General features: G+C 45.3%; 1 protein-coding gene across 1 annotated transcript in view; it reads left to right on the forward strand.

The window, feature by feature from the left end:
- The first annotated feature begins 1,033 nt into the window (after nt 1–1,033).
- The window catches only part of PELI2 (pellino E3 ubiquitin protein ligase family member 2), a 202,332-nt gene continuing 175,903 nt past the window's right edge, over nt 1,034–27,462 (forward strand). The window contains exon 1 of the mRNA XM_060619905.3: nt 1,034–1,597. Within this exon, the coding sequence (XP_060475888.1) occupies nt 1,521–1,597 (77 nt within the window). The 5' untranslated portion in view covers nt 1,034–1,520. The remainder of the gene's footprint in view (nt 1,598–27,462) is intronic.

Below are 27,462 nucleotides of genomic sequence, written 5' to 3' on the forward strand. Positions count from 1 at the left end.
AGCATCATGTAACTGTAGTAATAACGTGTCAGAGAATGTTAGGCAAAGGGTGGCAAATGGCAGAGTGGAAGGTGATAGATGTAATTATTTTTTTTCTAGCCCTTTCCTTAGGGTCACGGCTAATCAGTCATTGTTTATACACAGGGTAGCTTTTGCAGTATTTATTTCTTTAAATATTTAGCAGACTTGGGAGGCAGTGACTGGCAATAATATGCAGTTTCCAGCATGTTACCAGTGCTTAATAAATGGTAAAACAATAAAATCCTGCATGATGAAAAACAGCAGTGAGTACATCTATTATACCCCAAACCATATTAAAGCCATAGCATAGTGCATTGTCTACATTATGGTAATAAAGGAACATTTATATTCACTAAAAAGTTCACCCAGGTAAGTTCCTCTTAAATTTCTTAGGGTAGTGAAAGAGGGTATGAGAAAAGTGGATGGAGTATGGATTAAAAAAAAGAAAAGTAAAAAACCCAAAAACCAACCCCCCCCCCCTTTTTTTTTAATCCTGTGGAACTTTGCTGACCACAAACAGGGTAGCTATACCCTATACACTGGCAGGGTGCTCCAAGTGCCTTCAAAACTCAAAACTCCCTCTAATCCAGCACCAATTAGCAAAACTCTCCAGATTTCTAGATACCTCCAAGCTTTGAAAGACTTGATTTTGGAAGAGGAGGAGGCGCCCAGGTGCGTGTGTTACAGATGTACACAATGGCACCGAGAAAGCAAATGCTCTCTAACTCCGAGAGGAAGTTCTTTTTTTACATCTAAGGAAACCCGGGACTGCTAGGCTAGGCTTGGGAACCTCGAGGACTGCGTTTCCGGGATCCTTTGCAGTTTTCAGCAGCTAGAGAACTGGGTTGCAAGGGCTGAGAACCCCTTGCTGTAAGTTTGGGGAAGGAAGCGAGAGAAAAAAAATAGAGCTGCTCCTTTAAGAACTTCCTTTCCCTTTTACTCTATGTTTACATAACACGGGGGCCGATCCACCGCGGGGCCCGAGGGGGGCGGGAGAGGGTGCTGGCCGCCCCACGCGCCAGAGGGAGGGGGCGCGGGGAGGGCGGGGGGCAGCGCGGCTTCGGGCGGAGGGCCGGGCGGTTCCCACCTGCCCGCGCGCCGGCGGGGCGGCTCAGCGGTCCTGCCCCCGCCCCTCCCCCGCCCGCTGCCCCCGCCCCTCCCGCGCTGGCTTTCTCCCTCCCTCCTTCCCTGGCGGGGCTCTGGCGGCGGCTGCGGCGGCGGCGGCGGCGCTTGGCGCGGGCAGGTCCCCCTGCTGCCCGGTCCCATTTGTTGCCGAGTCCTGCTCGGAGCGGCGGCGGCGAGCGGAGCTCCGGGGAGCCCGGCGGGGCAGCCGCACAGCCACGACGGAGCAGCCGCGGGACTGGCCGCCCCGCGCCCCCTTCGCCGCCGTGCCCTTCCCCGGCGCGCTCACCCCGTTCTCAGGATGGGATTGTAGCGGCGGCGCGGACTCCGCGGGGATCGCGGCGGAGGAGGCGGCGGCGGCGGCCGATCGGGGCTCCATGTTTTCCCCCGGCCAGGAGGAGCACTGCGCCCCCAATAAGGAGCCTGTGAAATATGGGGAGCTAGTAGTACTAGGGTGAGTCCCGAGATCTCCGAGGCGGCGGGCGGCGAGCGCTCCGGGCTGGGTGACTGCCGGGCGCCCGCATCTCCGAGCGGGGCCAGGAGGACGGCTCGGGCGCTCTCTGGGGACGGCTGGGGCCCCGGGGGCGGCTCAGGGGCCCGGGCGGCAGGCGCCCGGGGAGCTGTGCTCCCCATCAGCGCGCGCGGGGTGCTGCAGAGACCACCGAGACGCGCCTTCCCGGCGGAGGACGGCGGCAGCCGAGGAAGTGGCGGAGCGGGGCCGGCCTCGGGAAGGGAGGGACTGTGGCACCGCGCCCCGCGAGGCGCAGCGTTCAGGGACCAAGTCCCGGTCCGTACCACGGGGGACCCCTGCTCGACTTCCCCGAGCGTCCTGGGTCGGGGAGGGTCGCTAGGGACCGGGCCAAGGCGCCACCGTCGCAGGCACCTCGCGGTGTCGGAGGAGATCCCCCAGTTGGCGAAGCTGAAAAGCCGGTGGAGCCCGGTCCCCGGGACCCCTCTGCCCCGGGGGACTGTGGTCTCGGGTCCCGGAACTCGGAGCGCGGCGCTGCGGGCTTGGCTGCCGCGGGCAGCGAGATCTGCGGGGTGGGTGTCCGCGGGTAGCGCTTTGCATATTGTTATGGTGACCGCCGCGGGTAGCCGCAGCCGGGGGCTGTGAACTGTCTGTGACCTGGGCGGGCAGGCCGGCCCTCCGCTTTCCCAGCCGCCAGTGTCCGGGGGTTGGGGGGGGCAGGGACGCGGCTGCGCCTGCCGGGGCCCCGGGGCGCGGGGCCGCATCCCCTCCGTCCCGGGCCGCGGCCTCGCTGATGTGCTCCTGGCGGCGTGGAGCTCGCCCGCCTCGGCTCCCTCTCCGCTTGTGAAAACCACATTTTGAAGATAGTAATTATCCACAATCGTTAAACGGCGGCAATTAGAGACTTCATCTACTTCCTGAGTTTCCTTGTGACATTTCTATTGTTTACCCTTAATAAGCCGGGAGAGAGGCTTCGTAGGATTAAAGCAGGATAAAGTGGGCAGTGAAAGGGGAGCAGAATGGGGAGGAGGGAAGTGCAGGAAACTCGGGAGAGGAAGCAACTTGGATTTAATATTTAGGAGGAGAAAGGATTATTTTCTCCTTTGGATGTGTCACTCCTGGGAACCGCGCTTTTGTCCTCTCTCTTGAAAGACCTGTGTTCAGACCGTCATCTGTGCTAATAGGTAGGCTTCTCACACATATGAGGAGCCACGGGTATGGAAAAACTCAGGGAACTCTGAAAAACGTGTTTTGATAACTGAATGCCTTGAAGTAAGTGTGGGCTTAAAAATAATTTTGAAGAGAATTTTTAAGAGAAGCTTCCAGACACCGTACAGCTGGAAGTTGTCTGTTCCTCCTCACTTTGTTGGTACAGTTGCTACAGTATTAAGTGGAATAATATTGGAAATCTCATTACCTATTTTGAAGTTTGCAGATAAGCGGTTTTTGTCATCTGCATCTGAATTGTGCTGAAAAGACAGATGTCAGGGTTCACCGGAAGGAGGGCGGAATGAGGGAGAAAGCAGGAGGTTAGCTGGTCTTATGTAACTTCAGCCCAACCTAATTTTGTGGAGTTTGATTTTGTTTGTGTGTCTGGCTTCAAAGCATGTTTAACATACTCTGTGAACCTGACAGGAAAGATTAACTTATGCCAGAACTTTATTTCATTATTTCCTTTTGAGGAAATCATTGTTGAGATGTTTCAGAGAAGCAGCGTGTGAGTGGGCCTGGAGAGGTTTTGCGTTTCTAGCTGGAAGTGCAGGGCATTCGAAAGCCGTGGAAAGGATTTATACCCAGGATTGTCTTGGTATCATAGGCTTACTCTAAAGTAGGCTATGTAAATGCATTACTCATTGCATGTGCTTTGTCCCTGACTAATGGTTTTCCAGGAGACACTAAGTATGACATAGTTGGCACTTGAATATTTTGGACCAGACGCTCGGCAGTTATATGTGCACCTATTATGTGCCAGCACTGCTTAGGCATTGAGGATCCAGCAGTGAACAAGGAGCTTTCATTTTAGTGTGGAGGGACAGGGTAAGCAGAAACAAACGAGTAAACAAATGGATAATAAATGGCGATGTCAGGTGTTGCCAAATTTTCAACAGAAGGAGGTTAACTTAGGGAATGTCTGCCCCAGGTAGGTATTGCTTTCTTTAGCTAGGGGGTCAGGGCAGGTCTCTCTGAGGAAGTGAAATGTGAGTTGACATCAGACTACTGAGAAGATACTGGTCAGGTTTTTGAATACTTGAGAAGAATTGTTCTTTTCTTTTTTTCCTTCTTGCTTGCTTTCTTTCTTCCTAACTTCCTTCCTCCCTTCCTTCCTTCCTTCCTTCCTTCCTTCATGCCTGCTTGCTTTCTTTCTTCCTAACTTCCTTCGTGACTGCCTGCTTGCTTGTTTTCTTTTCTTTTCTTTTTTCTTTTCTGTCTTTCTTTCGAGAGTAGATTTCTGACTCTCTAGAAATATCAAGCACATTGAAGAATGCTGGGGAAATAGTGAGTAGTAGGTAGACTCTAACGAGACCCTTACTTGGCTCAGTCAGTTAAGTGTTTGACTTCAGCTCAGGTCATGATCTTGCAGTTTTTGAGTTCGAGCCCCACATCAGGCTCTGTGCTGGCAGCTTGGAACCTGGAGCCAGCTTCTGATTCTATGTCTCCCTCTCTCTTGGCCCCTCTACTGCTCACGCTCTGTCCCTCTCTGTCTCAAAAATAAACATTAAAAAAAAAAAAAGAGAGAGACCCTTACTAATTCATATCCTATCCATCAGATTCAAGACAGTGCCCTCTTAAAACAACAATAACAATCAAACATCAACTTTGCATATCTGATCATCTGGGATGTAAATATTGGTAAAGAATTTCTAGTAGGTTTTCTTATTGATAAAATTAGTGTTGATGTCTAAAAATGACCAATATTGATATTGATAGAAGCTTTTGCCTTTAAAACACAGTGCTTTTTTTTTTTTTAAGCTTTTGTGTAACTACCTTTTTGTTTTCCTCTAAATTTCTCCTTTTTTCTTTTCTCTTTTAAATTTCATGGTAAAATGTTAGTGAGAAATCCTGGCAAGCAGACTGAGGAACTATATATATATGTATATATGTGTATGTCTATATATGTGTATACTTATATATGTATGTGTGAAGAGGTTTATATGTATAGCTATTTGCATATAGCTATATGTCTAAATCCATATGCAAATATGGGTCTTTTCACATACTGTACAGTACTAAGAGAATTGCCAGGTAGTTAGGATGTTAGTTGGGTCATCACCTTTTTGGTGGATTAATGGAATTTCGTTATTTCTTGATTCCAGCCAATGAATGTGTCATGCCACCATCCCTTGTTGTGCCCATTACGTAATTCAAAGTAGAGAAAATGACTAGTCTGACCGTCAGGTCTTTCTTGCTATTCCTTTTAAGCCTAAGTTGGGGAAGTGTGTCTGGATTTGAGAGTGTAGTGGAGAGAGCATAAAGGTACAGTCGACTAGGAGACCTGGATTGAATCTCTGCTTTCTTGCCAACCAGCGTTGTGACTTTGGATTAGTCTTCTACCTTCTCTGTCTAAAGTGATAATGAAACATGATTGGATTAGGTGATCTTTAAGGGCCCTTCCTGGTGTATACCCTGTCATACTGTTCCTTGGTTTAATGTGGAAAATGCATAGTTAACATTCTGTGTGTTAATTTTGAATATTCTTGAGGTGATGGTGCTAGAATTCTAATGGGAACTGACTTTAAATAGCAGAAAAGACCAATGCTGTGATTACTTTTTTTGAAGTAGATATGTGCAAAACAGGGTTTTTAAAAAAGGTGGTAATGGTATGCGTATATTTGGCTCATTGGTGTTTGATTATATGTTAAGACATTCAGATTTGGTACGACTTTCTGTTCCAAATGTAAGCAAGGCAATAATGTTTTGAAATTAATCTGAATAGGCTACAAAAGCCAGCATAAGGAAGAGATAATCCGAAGATAGGATTTTAGACCTGGAAGGGACCTGCGAGGTCATGGTGTGTGTTTAGCCCTTTTATTTTACTAACGAAAAAGAAACTGAGGCTCCAGAAAGGAAGGAGATTTGTTCAAGTTCACAATTGAGCTGGATCACTGCACTGCCGGGTCACTGTTTTCCCACTTCAAGGCAGACTCCAGCAGTGCTGTCAGTTTCTCAAAGCTTCAGACTTTTTGTAACTTGCATGGGGGAAGCTGAATCCCTTTCTGGATTCAGTTTGAAGCATGCAGCTCTCTTGCTGACTCAGGACCCATCATGGTTTTTTGGAAAAATATTGCACAGTTGAGTGGATAATATGTTTTGCCAGGCTTTATTTTTAATTTGATGCTTCACCAGATATATTTTTATTGGCTCTTCCAAACCCAACCAAGGGGTTTTAGGGTCCTTCAGGAAGCCCTTGAACTTGGGTGGGGGCGGGATGCATCTCTATTTTCACTATAGTCAGACTGAAATTTAGCATTTCATGAGTATAGGCAACAAATAGAACTGCTGCTAGCTTTGTTATTTGGTGCATGAATACAGAACTGCATACATTATCGTCTCGTAACTTAAAACCGTCTTGATAACTAAGTATAATTATTTTCACTTGTAGTCCTTTGTATTTTATTTTATGCAATTAAACCATTTTTCTGAGAAGGGCTCAGTAGGTTTTGCCAGACTGCCAAAGGGAAGTCCTTGGCACCTAAATGGGTAAAAACCTCTACAAATGTGTACTTCTAAACATGACTGAAAATGAAGTATTTTAGTGGAAACTGATCAAGGTCTTCAAAAGGCTAAAAGGTCAGGGATGGGTGGGGGGACCTGCCTTTTTTCTTTTGGATGGCGCAGCATTCTATCGGTAAGACAAAGGACACTGTTGCTTGAACAGTTTATGGTCTTTGTTTTTTTAAACAAGCAGCTCCAGATTTCTATATGCTGTTTTTGTTTTAACTTTGGCACTTTGCCTTGACTACCCCTCCCTTCGGTAGTAATAAGAAACCTTAAAATATACCCTAATACTTTTCCTTTTCTCGTCCCCCTCTCTAATTTGGGCCCAAAGACTTCAAACGCTAGTATCCTTTATAAAGTTAAAGGTCTTTTTGTTTTTCATAAATAAAACAAAATCTTTACTGCCACTCAGCATGTGGGGTGATCTGAAGAGCTCAGATCTGTTCATGTGGATGGAGTGTCTAATTCTGTAGGCTATTAAGGGTCATGATGTTACTAGCTTTGGGTTGCTATATTTTGCTTTACTAACTTTAGCCTTGTTTGGAGTATGTGGCTGTCTGTGTGGTTTCTCGTCTGGCTTTCTCAGATTTATTTCTCTTTTTAACACATCCAGATTGACACCTTTGTTAGGACTTCTCATTTTTGGTTGTATTTCATCATGTGATCAATATTTGGGGATGCTTTATATATATAAACAGAAATAAAACCAGGCTGATCGAGAGCCCAGCAACTTTACCAAACATATTTTGTCCAAGAGGTAAAACACAAACGCACAAAACACCAAAAAGCCAAAAACATACCAGTTGCCGATTTTGAAGGAGACCAGTATTCTCACGCTGGTGCAGTGAGTTTATATCGCTGTGTAGGGATCAGCAACACAGCCTCCTGGAAGTAAGCGTGTGGGGCTGTGGGCTGGCTTTTGACTGGAGACAACAGCAACTTGGTGGACCTCATTGGTACCGGAGAAAAATAACTGAAAAGGAATTTTTAACGTCGTTTGCTTTAAAGAAAGGTTTCTCCTGGGGCGTGCAGAACCTATTTTATAGAGAACAGTGAGGGTAAGAATGAGTCAGTTATTAGTTCTTACTGAGTGTATTGTCATTTCAGCTTCTGGAAAATAAAATGATAAGAGCAGAAAGTGCTTCATGTTTCGTAGCTTTGTCTTAATCAGCTGTTCTCAACCACTGTCTCAAACGACCTCATTTGTGATGATCAGTTTTGAGTTATGTGTCCAGTAACTTATGACAAGTAATAGAGTGTTGATGTTTCAAATGACTCTGAGATGTCTCTTTAATAATGCCATTTTTTTACCCACTTGCATTCTGATACGTTTTCTCAAATGGGAGAGAGAAGGGGTGGAGCTACATGGGGCAAGCCAGGAATTTATTCATTCAACAAATATTTATTGGGTGTCTTCTCTTCCAGGCACAGGGGAGTGAGACAGGGCGATCACGTTCCCTGCCCTCGTGAACTGCTGTCTTACTCTTGTCACAGCTCCTTAGTGAACAGCCATTGCCAATATGTTGTTCATTTATTTAGCCTACGAGTATTTGAGCATCTACTCGTGTGGGATGCCGTACTTGGCACTAGGGGATGCACCGATGAATGAGACTGGTACAGTTCCTGCTACTTTGGAGCCTGTAGTCCTGTCAGAGACATAGAAGGCAGTCTGCAGAGCAGAGGGTCACCTAACACCGTGCCGGAGGAGGAGAGCATGGCCAGGAGGAGGGAAGAGGGAAAGAATGCTCTAGGCACTGCAAACTAGGATTGGAAGACCCAGAGGTGAAGTGTGCATGCTCCTGTAAGGAAGGGGGAAAGCCCTGCGTAACCACAAAGAGTGGTTGACTGAAATCACAGGTGAGGCTGGGGGCAGGCATAAAGTCATTGGACTTAGTCAATGACTGGGTCCTTGGAAAGATTTTGGGCCTTATCCTAAGGGCATGGGAGCCCGTAGCAGGGTTTTCAGCTCTGAAAGGGGAGTGGAGAAGGCACTTTCACAAAGGGGGGATGCGGCCTTGGGAGAGGGAAAAGGAGGTGCAGGGAAGAGCAGACTCCAATGTGAGCCAGCTGGCAGATGTTTGGGTTCTAGATTCTGGTTCCTGTCCCTTGTGAGACCCAGTTGCACCCCCTGCCCAGAGCTCTGTGTGTTTGGCTCTTCGTTCAGTGTCGAAAGTTCTGATGGGGAACCCGCACTGCCCTAGCACTGCCGCAGACCGAAGCCGAAGCCGGGGAGATAGAGGACACCCGGGCAGTGGGGAGTTTACCTTTTAGTGGGAGGGGTGGGGCCTGTGCAGGAGCCAGCAGACACATAGCTAAAACATGCCATTTCAGAGGGTGCTATGGGGAAAAGAAAGCGGGAGAAGGGGGAAGAGAGTGAGCAGGTTGGCGTAGGGGACTAGCAGGGTGAAGAGCTAGGGATAAGGCCCTTGGAGGCCCTTGGAGGCTGAATAATCAGCAAGGGCTTTTCTGAGAAAATAATCCCGAGTCCTCTGAGAGCACCCACATTTTTCAATTTTTATTTACTGTTTTCTGTTTAAGCCACCCTGGGTGGGTTCCTCTCTTATAGCCAAAGCATTCCGAGTATTATATTAGCTAAGGATGCAGAGTACATAAACAGACTACCAAAGGGAAAATAGAAGTGAAAACAAATATAAGGACATGTGTCTAACATCCCTAGAAACCAACGCGGTTCAGTCCACTGTGCTGTTGCCGTGTGCCCAGACTGGTGATGGCATTCCACTAGTGTTCGTTGAAATTACCTGGCTTTCCCTTAAAGTTTGCCCCTGGAGGGCGGAGACCCCCACCTCTACCTGCCTTGGAGTGTCAGGCACACCTTTTCAGGTGTATGCTAGGTACTTACCCGGTACCTGGAAGGAATGGATTTCCGTGACATCTCCAGTGCCCCGCTCGCTTGGCACAGAGGAGTCCCGGGGCTCAGGGAAGGATTTTGGATTTGGAAGGAATACTGCAGTTCTGTAGCACAGCTGCACTTGTGTAAACAACCCTCCCAACCGTAAGAGCCCACAATAAAGGCTCCCTGCAATACTAAACATCCACTTTACTGACATCAGATATTCCATTTCAACTTTTGTTTGTTTCTCTTTCTGTCAGTCACCTAACAGTCATTTTGTCACCTGCAGAAAGTTCTGCCTTGAAGGGAAGCAGGCCATCTGTTCTGATTCCCCCAGCTGCTCTGAGCTGCATTGCAGTGCGCCGTGGTGGCGTTGAAAGGCTGTGGTCATTAGTGCCTGTTAATGATGGCTGGCAGCACTATGGAATACAAGCCTCTTGGACGACAAACCTAATAAATATGCATCAGGGGTATTTTTCAGCGTCAGGTTTAAGACTACTGCAAGTCGTTCTTGATTGAGGTTTTATTTCCGGCCATCCACATAATGCGTCTCACTCTCAAACATTTAACTGTTCGTTCCCTGCTTTTGTGCTCACGCAGGATCTCCTTTTAGGATAAGAATCATTATTTCAAGCTTTGTACTTCCGTTCTAATTGGTGCTAGCCTAACAAAATCCAACCAAAGCAGGCAGTTGTGTGTTTGGCTTCTGAGCTGTTGGGGTAAAACTGCTGTTTACTATTACCAGGGGCCCCTGCTCTTTTCCCATCCATACCTGGAATTCTTGTGCTTCCTGCTATGTGGTTAGAGAGCACTCTTCACAATCAGAACTTGTGAGGGGTAAGCAGTTAGGATTTCTGGAGCACTTGATTGATAAACTGATTACCTTGAGGAGGGGCCCTTATTGCACAGGGACCATAGACACAAAAGAGTGTGTTTCACACCAGATCCCGGAAAATTACACAGACCAGGTCTGTGCGGTAGTACATTAGGTTACACTACCATTTGGGTGCTTTCGTTAGTACATGCCCATGGATAGAATTCAGAATTGGAATCTGTACTTTTGTTTTTTGTTTTTTTTGGTAGAGATTAGTCTTTATTTTTGAGAGAGAGAGAGAGACAGAGACAGAGAGGGAGACACAGAATCCAAAGCGGGCTCCAGGCTCTGAGCTGTCAGAACAGAGCCCAACGCAGGGTTCGAACTCATGAACAGCGAGTTCGTGACCTGAGCCAAAGTCAAACGCTCAACCAACTGAGCCACCCAGGCGCCCTGGAATCTGTACTTTTGCTCTGTAGCAATATCTAAGGTAAACAGGAAAGTTATCGTACAGAGAGCCATGATTTGTCAGCATGTTATGCTTCTCATGTACCTGAGCTCTTTCATTTAATAAGCATTCATTTGTTTGGCCCTTAAACCTGTCCAGTGAAGCACTGTACCTAACGGCCATGTCGTTGAGGTGGACGTTACCCTGCTTTCCCAGCCGGTCTTGTAGTCAGCTGGAGATCAGGTAAGAGAACTCAGGGTTTTGACTTCATTCCATGCTCTTCCCCTGTTGTCTTCAAATATGGCTGGCAGTAGTTCCCCGTGTGTCCTTGTGTGCGTGCACTGGACCTCTCCTTCAGGAGGCCAATCCCCACCGCTCAAATCTGGGCTGGTTTGGTGATTCGCTTTGACCAGTCCACCTGAGGGAAGTGATACTTTGTGACTTGTGGATGTTGCTGTAAGGGGGTGTTGTAGCTTCCAGTTTTGTCCTGTTAGTTTGCTAGAGCTGCCATAACAAAATACCACAGACCTGGCGCCTTAAACAACAGAAGTTCATTTCCTTGCAGTTCTGAAAGCTCGACGTCCAAGATTAAGGTGTTGGCAGGTTGGGTTTCTCCTGAGGCCTCTCTGCTTGGGTTACAGAGGACCATCTCACCCTGTGTCCTCAGATGGCCTTTTTCCCTGTGTGCCCACCCCTGATGGTCCTTCCTTTTCTTATAAGGACACCAGTCCTACTGGATTAGGGCCCACCCATATGACCTGATTTCACTTTAATTACCTCTCTAAAGATCCTGTCTCCAAATACAGTCACATTCTGAGGTGTCCTGGGGTTAGGACTTCAACATATAAATTCAGTCTATAATGCCCTCTTAGAGGGCAGCCTCCAGATGGAGAAGCTGATTGCCTTGCTGGGGACCGTGGCCCTGGCGGGTGAGGGATTACAAAAGGGCAGTGGGCCTGGCCAACCTTCAGCCATTCTAGCCACGCAGCTGAGGCAGCTGGCCTGGGAGTGAAGCTGTTTTAGACCCTTCAGCCCATCAGGCTGCCCAGTCCACACCACGTGGAGCAGAGATGAGCCATTTCCACCAAGCTTTGCCCATATTAAGGAACTGTGGGTGTCAGTTGTTTTAAGCCACCGCATGTTGGGGTGATTTGTTACACAGTGGCAGACAATTCGGACAGCACAGGACTCCGTTGCATGTGGTTCTGCTGTCAGACCTGACAGACTAATATGAAATAGCTCACTGGTCTTGTGTTTTGTTTCTGATTATTTTAATAAGCACGATTTCAGCTTTTTGGATGAGTTATTCCAGAAATCAAGTACCGCATGGTCTGAAAATCTTAGCTAACAAAAGCATTTGTGGAATAACTTTATCATGTGTAAGTCATCTGTGAGTCTCCCTGCATTCGATAATCTCCATAATCAGTATTATCTCCTGAAATTCATGGAGAGCACGGCAGGTGAAGAATGGCCCCCGCTTTGCTGAGAACCGTGCCTCTGGTACACTCGAACAGAAGTTGCTTGAACCCAGGGAGCTAATGCATGACACAGATTTTCAGGCTTTTAAAGGCCACCTGACATGAAATAATAGAACCAACAGAGATTTGAGTGGGGGAGGTAATCTATACTAGCATCCTGCAGGTACAGGGCGATGGATGGGCCCGAAGAATGTTTTCACGCTGCAGTCGGGCGGTGAAGTGACAAGGTGAAAAGCTCATTTCTGTCAGTTGTACCTGTCTGTGGCTGTCAGCCATAAGACGGAAGCACAGTTCCTGAAATACTTCACGTGCCTCATTCACGCCGTGGAGACCCATCACGTGCCGGGTCAGAGGCAAGCAGTGGCGAGAGATGACTCTGGCGTGCATGGTCTGGGGTGGGCCCGTGTACTTGCGACAGAAAGGGACAAAGTGTGACGGCAGCCACACTGGCAGCCACCTGTGTGGTCCTCACTCCACCACGCCTCCAGTTACCACCTCCAAATTGAGCCCATTGCTGGAGAGAGAGAGAGAGGGAGAGGGAGTCCTGTAGTAGCTGACGTGAATATAACTTCGTGAATTTCCCTAAATGCTCTTTAGGGAATTTTAACGCTTGCCATGTTTTATCCAAGGGACTGAAACATGTAAAGTTCAGAGTTTTGCATTCAAAATGTATAAACTAAGTGTAAAAGAAATTTAAATTTCTAAACGATCTGTTTGGTAAAAAACTGCTATAATTCTGTGGTTTTTAAAGTTTAACGCTACACAAAGACTTTTGGGATACCAAATATAGAGATAGATGCGTTTTACTGCATGTGTTTCCTGTATGGATCTATTTAATTAAAAATGGGAGCCCCTGTACCTAGTAGAAATGAAGCACTTAAAAACATACACACTAAACGTTAAGCACTCAGTAAGGGTGAGGCGATGCTGTTGTTGTTGCTGTTTTGATGATGCTGATGATTTCATGTTGAGGAGCCCACATAAGGAAATGCCCTCCAGGGGCATACGACCCGAGGTCAAGACAAATAACTTAGCAACAAACCATACACGGTGTAGAGGAGGGGTAGATGGAGGCAGCTGTTTTTTCAGACGCACTATGTGCCAGGTTCCATTAGGTGTTTTGCTTGGTCAGTCCCAGGAATTAGATTTTATTAGTGGAAAGTGAGGCCCCTTGGAGGAGTCAAGATGGCGGAACAGCATGGAAGCTTTTTGTGTGTCTCGCATCCATGAAATAGAGCCAGACCAACACTAAACCATCCTGCACACCTAGAAAACAGATTGGAAGATGAACACAACAATCTGCACAACCTGGAAGTGAGGCCCCGGTTCAAGTCACTCGCCTCATCAGTGGCAGGGCCTGGCTGGAAGGTGGGTCTGTACGTGTTGCTCTGAAGCTTTGCTTTTTTCCTCCAGGGTGAGGTCAGAAGATATTCCTGAAAGATTGGGAAAGATATCCTGGAGGAGGTGACCTGGGAGCAGAGCTTTGAAGGGCGACCTGAGGTTTTAGAGGGCAGTAGTAGTAAAGGGATAGGGGTGTTTGGCTAGAGGCTGAAGTGCCCCGGGAAGGAGAGAAAGTTGGAATACCATCAGCTAGTCAGCAACTACTCATGCTAGGGATCCGGTGGGCAAGAACTGCGCAGTCCCTGCCTTCATGGAGCTTATAGTCTACCACAAAAGGGGGACTTGACACAAATTAAGCCTGGCAGGGCACAAGCAAGCACAGGGTTTCACGGGCGTGTAGGTTCAGGGGAGAAACCTTGGGTTTGTGCAGAGGGAAGGATTCCATTTAGTCTGCGATGAGGGGGGTGAGTAAGAATTAGCCAAGGGTCCTGGGGGAGAGTGGTGTGTATAAGACACATTTAGAAGCTGAGGAGCTGAGAGACATCTGGTGAGTTTGGAAATTAGGGGGTTGGTGGGCCAGAGTGATGAGATGGACATGATGGGAAGGGTGCCGTGGGCCCTGTAAAGATTCAGGCCTCCGGGGATTGGGAAGCCTTGATGTTCGGGTGGTGTTCCGTGTCTTCTGAGCAGTTGCCTTAAAACTCTGAGGAAGGATTTCCAGCTGGGTCTGCATTTTCTCTTGTAGATTATTTCCCCCTCCTTTGTCTCCAAGGGACAGTGGCTTGTGCTGCGTCTAGTGATGAGAGATGGCGGTGGTGGGATACAGTGAGCGTTCAGTCACTCAGGAGTGTGTTTGGAAAACTTGGGCAGGACCCATGCACGTTTTTGTTTCAGACCCCACTCGTCAGAGCAGATCCCAGAACCTTTACACACTCAGCCAGCTGTCCTCTGGAGCCTCGGTTTCCCTCAACGCCCAGGTGATGGCCATCCCTGTGCATCCCTGTGCCCCCCCGGTGGAGGGGACCTGCAGCCCATGGCCATCCTTTCCTGGCCCCCCAGGGAGCCCTCGTGTGCCAGCCTTCCAGCGAATCACCCTCAGGGAGTAAACTGGTGCTCTTGCTTCAGGCTGTTACTGCAGCTCAGGGTCTTGGCTGTCTCCGGCTGAGCTGTGCCAGCAGCAGAAGTGGGGGGACAGCTGGGGCCAGCGTCGCCCATGGAACAGCCCCTCTGCTGGTGTGTTGATCCTGCTGCTGGGGGCAGAGTTTTATTCTTGCAGTAGGTGCGGGCTCTCTGGTTTCTGCCCAGTGCTTGCTTTGCTCTCCCATCACTCCCATGTCCACTTCTGCCTTGCCTTCAGGGAGCTCTGCACCTTTTGAATTGAAATGGAGGTCCCCATCAGACCTTAAAATCATCATTAAAGAGGGAGCGTCAGGATCTGAGCTCTTTCTTTTTTTTGCACGTGGATGAGAAAATTCCGGCTGGTTCTTTCTTTGGGGGAGGTGCACAGAGCGCTGGTGCATTTGGTCGTGACAGTGATGTCTCAGTAGCCTGTGTTAAGTGCTTACTGTTAGTCGGTCCTGTGCAAAGTGCCCCTCATGCATTTAAGTTCTGACCGAGGCAGCTGCATATTATCACTCATCATTTTATAGATGAAGAGCTTGAGCCATGCATGCTGTGAGGAGCTTGTCTTGGATCGCTGGATCGCTGTCATGTGATTTAAACTCAAGGCTTTCTGACTCCAACACCCTTGTTCCTAAATCCTGTCTCTATGTGTGTGTGTTTGTGCAGTTTTGCACCTTATTTATTTAGATAGTGTGTGCACCCTCAGAGGAGGGGCAGAGAGAAAAGGAGAGAGAGAGAATCCCAAGCAGGCTCCCTGCTGCCAGCACAGAGCCTGATGGGGCGCTTGAACTCACAAACTGAGATCATGACCTGAGCTGAAATCAAGAGTTGGACACTTAACTGAGTCACCCAGGTACCCCTATTTGTTTTCTAACCAAACCCTTTCCGTACTGCATATTCTCATTAAACGCAGTGATAATAAACCTCATTCGTTTAATGAGGTTACCAGTAAGGTTAATTTTTTTTTTTTTAATGTTTACAACTGATAGGAACCTTTTGGGTGGAAAATTGCCTACGTATGTGCTTTACCCACTTATGTATTGTGTTCCTAATGTATTTTCAAAAAAAAAAAAAAAAAAACCAAAACAATGTGATCTCTAGGGAATAAAAACATGCATCCTCCTATTTGCCTTCTTATTTGCCTGAACATATTGCAGTTAAATTCAAGAAAGACTGGCGTTTATAATCCAAAATAATTCTAAGTTCATTTCTCTAGTTTTAAAGCCACTTTGTCAAGTTATTCTTCTTTCCTTGAGAAAAAGCTCTTTAATCCCGTTAGCTGTGGCATGCACTCCTGAAGGCTTTCTTTTTTCTTTTGCTATTGTTGATGAAAACGTAGGCTAGCATTTATATTTTGTTCATAGCTTGGAAAAGGGGCTTCAAGCCCTTGTGCTCTCAAGTAAGGGTCTGTTTGTGCTTAGATACTAATGTCGCTGCGCGTTGGTGTTTCCTTCCCTGTCTGCTGATCTTCCTGTTAGTATTGATTAAGGGAAAAGACCCGCACAGCTTCCCTGCATCTCCTCACTAACAGGACCTAATACAAGGCACTCCTGCAGCGGCACTGCTTTAGCTAATCCGAGAAGTATTGGCCAGCAGGAGTCCAGGAAAAGTGCCTTTTATTTGCTATTCTAAGTGTTAACTTAGACCAGATGCCAACTTGAAGGCTTTGATGAAATTGTTGGCTTAGACCCTTCTGGAAGCTGGTGAAGCTTTATGCTGTACAGTTTCAACCTTCCTGTGAGGGCAGTTAAGCCTTTTTGGTCACAGATGTGGTGAGGTGCGTACGACCCAGAGTGAGTTTCTGAAAACAAAACAAAACACCAACCGAAAACAACAACAAAAACCGTTCTTAACTAACAGGCGTCCTAAGATATCAGAGGGTAAAATACAAAAGGACAAATACAGCATCGTGATAGGTGATATTAGATATTATGTGGGGGAAAAGCAGACACTTGGAAGCCCTGCAGGAAAGTAATCCAATCAGGAGGTTCTGATAATGTAATAAACTACACAAGGGTGAAACTTGTGGTTTACGCACACTGGAATGTCCTTCAGTTGAATTTATTGTCTTACAGTGGTTGTCTGCCTGTGTTCTACTGTTTTAAATATTAAAAAATAACACAACTCATATTGTCCCCAGATGGGAGACAAAAGACAAATCTTCATCACCTTAATAATTTGTGGGCCCTCCTTCCCACTACCTCCCCCGCCCCCAGGCTTCTAGTGGGCTATTAGTTGGAATTCCTATCCCGCATAATGAAGCCTACAGACTTCGGGTTGTATAAGAAGTAAAACTGCTCCTCAACAGTTCCAAGTATAGTTTAGCTATGGTGACAAGCCTGTGGGCTTCTTTAGCTCGAGGGGCCCCCCTGGAAGAGAAGAACCTGGCTCCACTCTTAACCCATGCTTCAGGAACAGCTGTGGAGAGTTGCTCCTTTTCTGGGAGGTGGCGAGGAGGGCTGAGCAGGGGGCTTTCCCCTTAGCTGCTTCTCCCGGCTGCTGTGCAGTTTACTGACCGCAGGAGGCAGCAGGAACTTGGGGTCCCTTGCATGGTGTGGGAGGCTCCCAGGGGGCCCCAAGCCCCTGCCAGATGCTCGATTGCAGCAGGAGTCAGAGGATGGACTATCATCTCCATCAGAGAAGTGGGGAAGTAGAGATGGCCACAGATCCAGTGACTCCTGTGAGCCTTCATAGCCAGGAAAGGATTTTGAAGCTCAGGAATTTGAATCCGGATCTCAGATTCTCAGAAGCTTGTGTGTATTCCATTTCTCAAAGCCTGTAACTCACATCACATCTGTAATAACTTTTGATAACCACCTGAAGGGTCACATTAAGGGTGTAAGTCTTTGTATTTGCGTTAGGTTCTGAAGTTGTGATTATAATGAAAATTCTGGCGAGGCTTCCCAGGACCAGCTGGGAAGGGTGGACAATGGTGCTGGCGACAGCCCTGCAGGGAGCTGGCCCCTCCTCACTGCCTGACGGCTTTGCCTGCTAACCCTTCCCTTTCTGCTCCTCTCCTTCAGGCCCATGGAAAGGGTCAGAGGATGCCTGCCCTTGTTTTTCCTGTTACCTCCATTCAGATCAAATTCAGACAATGGAGCTCTGCTCCTTGCCGCGAAGGGCCCTGCCTGGCCCCTTAAGTTCAATTCAAGTGAATCTTTCTCTGATCTAATTGTGTGTTTTGTTTTTTTTTATCCACTTGAATACTCACCGTGTTAGTTAACGTGAATCACATACTCTTTGATTTTGCCTGGGTAATTATTTCACCCCAATTTCTCCGAGGGTTAAACCAGTGTTATGTGTCATAGATTCTTGCAACTTAGATGTTAGCAACTAATCATTAGTGCTAATCATTTAGCTTTCCTCTACTGATAAATTTGTAAATGCAGATTTTTTTTAAGGCAGACCATTTGTATTCAGGTAACATGGAATTAATCCTAAAAGCGGTATGCTAAAAATATGATTATGAAAAGAGTATTAATGAAAATATTGGAAGGAAAAATCATCCATACGCTAATACTGTATTTTGCATAGTCACATCTGGTCATTATCCATGTACAAAAATATTTTATGTATTTCATTTTATACACGGTGTATATGCTACTTTATAAAGGATTAGCTAACTCACTTTCATTTTAAGAGAATTTGATTAATACTAGAAAAAGCATTTAGAGTAAGCCAAATCTATTTTTTCTTGATCAGAGCAGTTATGTGCTAATAGGTTATATAACACAAATTCTGTGGGTTTCTTTCTTTTCTTTTTTGAGGTGGGGGTTGTTGCGTAATGAAGAAATGCCATGTGATTTCTGAGGCTTTTGTTCTAAGGAAATATATGGGAGGAGAAGAAATACAGGGTCATTCACTGTTGGAGATCCTTAAAAGACCTCTGAAAGACCCATAGTTATGCTAAGGGTATGACTGACTTCTGCAAATAAATTTCTTAGGAGCCTAGAGAAAAGGCCACATTTAAGGACACTAAATTCTACAAGCGTGGCCCAGTCAAGCCCAAGGTGACTTACTTCCTTGCCCTTGGGGCCAAACTTCTGGCTTTTTTCTTGAACTTTCTTCCTCTTTTACATCTCCCTTCCTCTGCCTGCTTCCTGCGGCTCACCTGATAGGATTTAGCTCAGGTGTCCCCTCTTGCATAATTCCCTCCCAGACTCCCTTTTCCTCCTGCCTGGAGCAGTTATTTCTGGTGAGCTCTCAGGACCTTCATAAGGATCTTCCTCGGGCCCTGGCCTCACTCACCTGCACTCTGTCTCAGCACTTTGAGGAGGACGTGGCACTTGGTGGGTGGTGGAAGATACGGATGAACAGACACCGGCCTGGAAATGTGAGCATTCTCATACAGGTGGCCTCTTCCCCCTTTTCTTTGCTCCCGGCTTGGGTTTTATAGAAAGGATTATTCATTTTGAAATAGGCACTTAGCTTTTTTCTGTTTCTTTAATTGGTTTCCAAAAAATATTCTCCTGTTTGCATCTCCCCAAGGTAAATTGCAAGGTTTCTAGGCTACATAAATATATTGGGTACTCATTGAAAATTGACTGTTTCAGCCCTGAAAGGAGATGGTGGTGAATTTAAAATTGTCCTTTTAAACTTTAAAAAAGATAAGGGGTTAAAGTGGAGGAGTATCGGGAGGTAGTCTGAAGCTGACACTAATTTCAGCTTTCAGTTTTAAATGATCTTCATATGGAGTATTAAAAAAACCTCCCTTGCAAAATCAACAAATCCAAGAATATTTTGGCAGTGACAAATCTTTATTTTTACTCAAAATTAGTTGCTCTGGTTTCTTACTTTTCCACTCTAAAGTCAGGGAAATATTTTCTGCATTATGTTTTCCTGATATATATCACAACTGGCTTTTGTTTGTAGGCTGGCTGGCTGTGTGCTTTTTCACCTGTACCTTCAACACTCCGGCTCCTTTCCTTTGATATTTTTTTTTTTTTCTTTGAGAGCTTTATGCTTGTGGATGGGATGTCTGCTGTCTAGCCAATTTCAACATGCTCTTTTTTCATGTCCTTACAAACATATTTGTTGTTTGTTGACTTTTTTCCTCCATCACACCGCTTTGAGTACAGCTTGTTAAATATTTGGAGCAAGACAGCTGGGCTATTCTGGAAGCCAACTGGAGCTATTTTTTCATTTTCTTATATATTTAAAAAAAATCATTATCTTGAGGAACCAGAGATCAAGTCATTAAGCAGGTCCTTTTTACCGGAGAGGGGTTGTGTATCGCAACCCTCTTCTCGGGCTTGCTTTTTGTTCTGCCTCCCTCTTCCTCACCTTGTCCAGTTTCCCACCCTGTGTGATTGAGTTTGTAGACTCCTCAAACGAATATTCTTTCTCCTGCAGACCGTAATAGATAATAAAATGTCTAGAATTTAGGTCATTCGTGGGATTTACAACAAAAAGGGAATTGTGGTGGTACTAAAAGAAATTAAACATATTGGAGAGCAGTATGGTGGTCTAAATTACTCTGACTTAAGGTCCTTGTTCTTTGTGGGGTCTCGGCAACCCCAAAGCTGTATTCCAAGTATAAAGGATGCCCGGATCTGATTCTGGGAACACGTGTGCCCTCATGACTTTCCAAGTAGAAGGGAAATGGTCTGTTTCCGTGTGCACAAGTCCTTGGGAGTGAGCTGCAGTCCATATGATTTGTGAATTGCGGTTTTGTAAAGTGGCTTAATGAATCTGTTCATCTAATTTTGATTGGATTACAATAAGAGACTGTCTTATGACATTTGCCTGATTAGTTTTGCTCTTTAGATTTTCTTTCTAGTGTATTATGGGCACCTGCTCTCAATAAAAAATGATCCAGAAATTGCAGGTACTTTGTCCATATGAGAAATGCTCAGGGATGATAGTCCAGAGATTTTGGTGGAATGTTGGTGGTTGATGAGTCAGTTTATTACTGAGGATCTGTCTAAAGTAAGATTTCTCTGAGAGCTGACATTTTGGGTTTTGTATAATAAATATATTGGCTACACATGGTGACTATTACTAAATTGAAAACAGCCTTTGCTTTCTGTTAGACTATATTTCAAAAGCTGGAACTCGTGTCTGTTCTGGACCAGAAGTAACTGGGTTAAAAAAAAAAAAATAACAATATGCTGCATTTGCTGCTCACTAAGAACATTTAGCCAAGTATTTAACCTCAGCCTTATACTGTAAAGATCTGTTAAACAGAATGCTTCGGGAGTGGCATACTTACAGGCCATCGAGGTTTTAGGTTAACTGGTAGGTTAAGCAGAAATCTCTGAAGAGGACTAAAAAAAGCAGTCACCATTCTGCTTTTCCAAATGCAATATATGGAGTCTGGTTGACTCTTTTTTTTGATGGGTTAGGCTTGCCTTGTTGATCCTTTTGGACATTAGTAATCATTGCACAACACTGTAAATTTTAAAGGTAGAAACCGGGGCCCACGGGAAACCTCTGAAAATCCCTTGCTAACATTTTATCCTATAAATAAAAAATTGTGTTACCGATAATTTGGCTTTCTGTAAAGGTGGATTGCAGGGAAGGCATTTGTGTTGCCCAAGAGATGCACTGGTGCACTTAGGTTCTGCCCATTTGGGTTTTTGAATATCTCCTGGGGGTGTCTTAGACTGTTGGGGGTCCATAGCTTCTTTGGTTCTGCCCAGAGGCTCTGGATTTAGGTAGCGTGGCAACAAAATAAACATGTTTGCCAGGGGAGCGTATAATTTAGAAGCAACCCTGCTAACTGCCAATTTATATTTTTAACCTTTTAAACTGGTGGTTTCTCTTAAAGCATTAGGCTGTTGAGAAGGAGGTAAAATCAAGGTTTCAGCTGAGGAGAATCAGGACCAGAGCAACGCTCTAGAGATGCCCGATGTGATCTATCATTCCCCAGGGCAGCTCAGTTAGTGGAATGCCTTTTGTCTAAGTAAGAATAAAAATAATTGACTACTTCAGCCCACTGACCTTGGTGATTGTGACATCCTCTGATGTAATTTATTGAGTGCCAAGTGTTTCTAATTGACGTATAAAGCATGGAATTTATACATGACACCTGCCAATGGTCTCTGAAGTTGAATGGGTGCCTTTCTTGTTCTTGTCTTTTCCTTCTCCTCCCCACCCCCTCTTCTCCCTCCTCTTGTACGTGCGCACTCTGAGATCATTCTTATACTGGGAGACCTTGGCAGTTTGCCTTGGGCAACTTTCTCTAAGAGTGTCACGTGAAGAACCCACCGGTGTAGAGTTCGTTTTTGTTCCAGCTCCCCCTTGGAAAGCCGCTTCACTCTTCTTCTGGAAAGGGGTGACCAATTATGCTGGGCTGGCCCTACAGCCACTGGGAAGGTTTGGTGGGGTGTCAGCATAATAACAAAGTGAATTTCACCCATTCAGTAAGAAGAAACTTGTTTTCATTCACTTACTGCTCTAGAGGTGAGGGCATCAAGCACACTGTGAGGAGTCTAGGATGGGGTTAGTGACCTCTTTCAAAAAGTAGCTCATGGGGGCGCCTGGGTGGCGCAGTCGGTTAAGCGTCCGACTTCAGCCAGGTCACGATCTCGCAGTCCGTGAGTTCGAGCCCCGCGTCAGGCTCTGGGCTGATGGCTCGGAGCCTGGAGCCTGTTTCCGATTCTGTGTCTCCCTCTCTCTCTGACCCTCCCCCGTTCATGCTCTGTCTCTCTCTGTCCCAAAAATAAAAAAAAAAAAAAAAAAAAAAAAAGTAGCTCATGGCTTCTCATTAACATAAGAATCTCACAGTAACTTTGCTTTCCTTGGGAGACCCTGTTGGGTGTGCATAGTAAGGTGATTTTCTCAACGTGAAATTTGAAAAACTTTTCGGTCATTGGAGTGGGTAATAGAAAAAAAGCTTTTGGAGCCACGTGACAAGTACAGTAAAACCTTGGATTGCAAGTAATTTTTTCTGCAAGATGAGAAAACATTTGTAATTTTAACTTGGTGAACGAGCGAGGTCTTGCAATAGGAGTAGTACATGATGCTGAACATCACATGTGCCCATCGTTCTTGAAATTCACTTTCCTATACAAGTGCTTTGGATTACAAGCTTGTTTCTGGAACGAATTATGCTTGCAAACCAAGGTTTTACTATAATTGCCTGGTATCTGGATTAAAGCGGGGGAGAAGAATGAAAACCTACACTGCCTAGAGTTTAATGGGCCGTTGGTCTGTGGCGAGGATGGCACTTTTTTTTCCAGGTTCCCTCTAGGGTATCCTGACCCTGGTTCCTTGTCACCTACAGAATGTTGCTGTTCTGAATGTCTCAGGTTCGATTCTAATGCCGTGTAGAAAAGGTGTTTGTGTACACTTCCCCCTTGTAGAGTATTTAGCAGTATAATTGATGAAAAACGACTACTTACACGTATCATGTGTGATCTCTCACTCTGTCATCAGTTGCTTAACCAAGACTGTGATTGAATTTGAGGCTGATGGTTTGGATTTAAGATCTTAAACTCTTCTGAGTTTAAGTTGCTAGTGTGCTTTATTGAGAGAGTTAAACAGATTCATCTTTGCAGAAGAGTTCAGAGACCTTGAAGAGAGGTGCTTAGATCATTCTCCTACAAATGTTACTTGATGCCATACATGTCAGTCTTGAAGTGGGGGATAACAAGCTGATCTGCACTGGGCTGCAGTTTCCTGCCTACCATCTGTTCTTGACCTGTGCAGTTTCCAGGAGGCTCCAGGATGTGTTCTTCTGGAGGGCAGCCTTTGCTGCAGACAGCTGCCAGGGGGGAGGCTTCTGGGACCTTACGTGCTCCTGACCCCAGGAGCAGCCAGCCCCATGCCCTGCCCTGCTCCCCAGCTGGGTCTGGTCTCCCAGCGACAGTTCCCAGGTAGCCTGCCTCTGCTCTGTGCTCACCAGAGCATTACAATGCCCAGAAAATTGCTTTCCCCAAGAAGGGACTGTTTTTGTTTGGAGTAGTCCTTTTTCATGAGGAGGTAAAAGTAACTTTCAGGAGTATTCTTTGAAATTGTACACACAGTTGGTAAAAAGTGCTGAGTCCCAAAAGAGACCGTGTATTTTTACATAGGCTTTGACACAAAGCATCTTATGTTTGGAGTTTCAGTCCTGCCATAGAAATAGCAAAAGCATTTTTCAGGCATTGAACATTTTCTCTTTTTGGAATGATCTGCAACTTTTTAATCCAATCAAAGTGTAGGAGGTTCTGTGTTTCTTCTTGTCTTTCAAAGACTGAAAAATATTCATGAATTCTATAATATCTGTCCAGGAAAAGACTATGAGATGGCAGTTGCTTAATAGGAATATCATATTATAGGGCATTTACAAATTTGAATCTGTAATGCTCTGACTTAAACTTTGTAAAGTGATCTACTTGGCACACTTAAAAAGGTCCTCTTTATTGGACAGGTGTGAATAATGATGGAATAACATTGTAAAGATTTCCTCCCCTGAGTTAATAGCATTTATTTTATTTCCTACTAATTTGTGGCCTAACTAAAAGAGAGAGCGAGCAAATTGTTTTTGCCGTATTGTCCCTCTAGGAATGTCTAGATTGTTCATTCATGCAACTTGTTTGAAGTTTTAGTAGATGATTATGGAAACACTTAGTTCATGTTGAAACAGTGATTTCTCCTGTGTTGTTGGTTTGTTTTCTCAGGTGCTTTTTCCCTAGCCTGGTTTTCACTTCTTTCCTGCTGACAAAGTTGATAAACATGTGGGGGGGAGGGCCCCCGGTAGAGGGGTGGGGGTGGGATAGGGGTTACAAAAGTAACTCAAGTTGGTCTACCTACAGGGAGCCGGAGGGATTTGGAGAACGTAGGCCACAGGATTGCAGGAACAGCTGGGTAGAGGTGGACTCATTGGCTAAACCACAGAATCCTCAGTTATCTGACTGTACTCCTTGCTTCTCTGACACCCTAAACGATAGGGCCTTCCATACCCAGTCATTTTTCTGGGTTTGGTGCTGGCTGGTGCAGGATGAGAGAGGTAACAAAGGGTGACGGATGGGCCAGGGAAGGCGGAGTGGGAGGGGAGAGGGCGAGAGGAGAGCACCCGGGGGTTGCCGTGCAGAGTGAGATTAAAATGTACTGTGTTTTCTTCGTATTTGGTAGTTTCGAGATTTAGTTGTCTCAGAGTACTTATGAAACTGTATTGAAACTTGGTCTATCTGTATTTTGTATGCAAGTGCTTATTCTCTAAGCGGACCCTGTATTTTATGGTTAGTGCCATTAAAGTTCCCCCCCCCCCCCAAGTTTGTTTTGAGAGAGCGTGCTGGCGTGTGCACTTGGGCGAGGCGCAGAGAGCGAGAATCCCAAGCAGGCTGTGCACTGCCAGCAGAGTCCAACCTTATGAACCCTGAGATCATGACCTGAGCTGGAACCAAGAGTCAGATGCTTAACCAACTGAGCCAACCAGGTGCCCCTAAAGTTCATTTTTACTGAGCCAACTCCTTTTCCCCTATCTGTTCCTCCTTTCCCTTTGTTCACCATTCCTTTTTGTCCTCTCTGTGGATATGATTATAGTTTGCTTTATATTTTTAAATCTTAGATGTACTTTTGAGCCTGAAGGCCTTTTTGTGTGTACTTTTGTTTTTTTAATACTTCCTGCCTTTTATGTTTCAGCTTGCCATTGTTCTTCAATATTGCAATTTTTTTTTTTTAAGTTAGTTTTAAAGTTTTCTAAGAATGTAATTCTGGTAACCATTGAGCCTCCACTAGTACAGATGAAGAACGGAAAAACTAGAGCTAATAGGGACAGTGATCCTATCCTACACCTCTCCCATTTAGCAGGTTTTCTAGTTGTGAAAATCAGGGTCCTTTCTTTGGAAAGGGTGGTACACACCAACTTCCTTATTAAAAAGGAGAGGTGGGGTTTTCATATTCTAGGCTTGTCATTGGTAGGGCAATTCACTGCTGTGTACATTGGCTTTCATCAAAAATGACTGTCTGAAAATGGGCCTTTCTTTCTTCCTCCTCCTTGTCTTTCTTCCCTTGTGAACATGTTAGTGCATGTCTGAATGAAATGAAAATGCAGCCCCGTTGATGATAGCTAAATCATGCATCATGCCTCAAACATGTGAGGTGACTTTACAGAACTGATTCATCTTTCCCATTAATATCTTTGGGACTTGTAAAGAATAGTCAGGAACACTCCTGCCCTGCAAAACACACATAAACTCCTTCCTGCAATCCCAGATTTCCATTTAAAATAATTTAAAATAGTATCAGTGGTTGCTTTAAATAAACTGTTTTGATGTATTCTTGTTAGGTGCAAATCTAATTTTTCAACAGTGGTAAAAGCAACAGCAAATACAACAGGACTGTATCTTTATAGTGAGGTCTAAAAAGAAAAGCATGTGAAATTTAAGCAAATCTTCGAAAATGACTCCTTTGAAGTTATGAACGTTTCTAAGTAAAGATTATTAAAGGGTTATGTGCAGACACAGCACAGCCCTCAAAGATCGCTAACCTTCAAGAGGGTCTTTGTCAACCTCTCCTTATCAAATGACCGCAGGAAAAGAGGATGTTCAGGGCTTAAAATTTTAGTTTTTAACTTGATGCCAAGGACTCAGGTGTATTTTCAGTTGGAAATTTTGGTTCAGTTGCAAGACAGGAAAAAAACAATGATGCTAGAACTGGAGTGGATAGGGTCTAGTGGACAAATGGGGAGTTGATTTCTTACCAGGATATGACCGTTCTTCCATAGGCATGGGAGGGAAGGCCAGGAGAATGGGCAGATGCTTGGAGCTTGGCAGGGTTGCTGGCCAGAGCATGTGGAAGTTGACCCACCAGCTGAGTGTCTTATTTCTGTCTCTTTCCCTTTGTACCTTCCTGTTGAGTTGTCCTGTCCACTGAAAAGCACATTACTTCAGTAATATAAAAACTATATAGTCGTGTCTGATTTGGTTGGAGCCCAAGGGCTGCTGGCAAGGCTTGGGCCCTCAGGCTAGGATGGCACTTTTATGGTACGGACTCTTTCCTTGTGAATATGGGCTTCTCTTGGATGGGATAAAAGTAAAAGTTGTGTTTTGTTTGGTTGGTTTTCTTCCAGTTTTGAGACGATTCACATTCAGTGCTATAAGTTTAAGGTATACAGAATAATCCCTTGACTTTCCCTATACTGCAAAATGATTACCACAGTAAGTTCAGTTAACATCTGTCCTCTCTTTGAAAAGCATAACTTGTTTCTGTTAGTGTGAGAGTGATCATCTGATTGGGAAACAAGAATATTTAACACTTCTCAGGCATTGTCTACTATGCGTATTGATCTGGAAAACTAAATGTGGAGTAGCGGTTAGACCGGAGTCTTGCGTGAGCCTTCAGTGAATGTACGTGAGGACGGGCTGGTGTGTGAATGGCCAGTTAGGCAAATAAACACCCATTTCTCTTCTGTTAAGATTTTTCTGAGGTGGAATTTGCTTCAGTCTTTAGGAGGTAATTTGATCCATGGACCACATTCATGGATTTGAAGTATTTTATTACAAGGAAGATGCTTTATAGCATTGTATCAAGGCATTGGGAAAGCTTAAAACAAATGCAGGGCATATTGCCCATAGCCATTCGGTACGGGATCAGCATAGTTCTGGCCTTTTCCAGCTCCAGAGAGTTCTTTCGTGAACAATGATCTCTAACTTTAACATGACCTTGCCCATCCTTTATCAGTGGCCCTTTGAAATAAGAAGTAGCTGGGGGCTCATGAGCAGAACTTCACGTATTGATAGTGGTCTCTGTTCTACCTTTAAAATTTTTGCTCACACTTCTAAGTTAAAATAAATTCAAGTTTTCCTCAGGAAAATAATCAATAAATTACCTATTTACAGATCTGTGGGGTGAAATTGGGACATGCTACATCTTGAGTGCTGGAATTTCTGACGGGCTTTGTCCCACCCCCTTCACTGCCTGCGACTATGTGGGGCTTTGGCCAGAGATTTGCCCCCTTTTACCAGTGATTGTCCTCCAGTGTCTCACAGTAAATTTTCAGAGCATTAGGAATTTAATGCCTAAAAGCGATAACTTCTCTACTAACTTGGAACTGCTTGCCAACAGATACTAGACTTCAGAAATCTTTGGAGTATGTTTCATATAGAGCCATTTCCTCCAAAATAGGAAAGAAACTTCTGTTCTTTTCCTGAA

Source organism: Panthera onca, chromosome B3 (genome assembly GCF_046562875.1).
Source record: "Panthera onca isolate mPanOnc1 chromosome B3, mPanOnc1 haplotype 2, whole genome shotgun sequence".
Taxonomy (NCBI): domain Eukaryota; kingdom Metazoa; phylum Chordata; class Mammalia; order Carnivora; family Felidae; genus Panthera; species Panthera onca.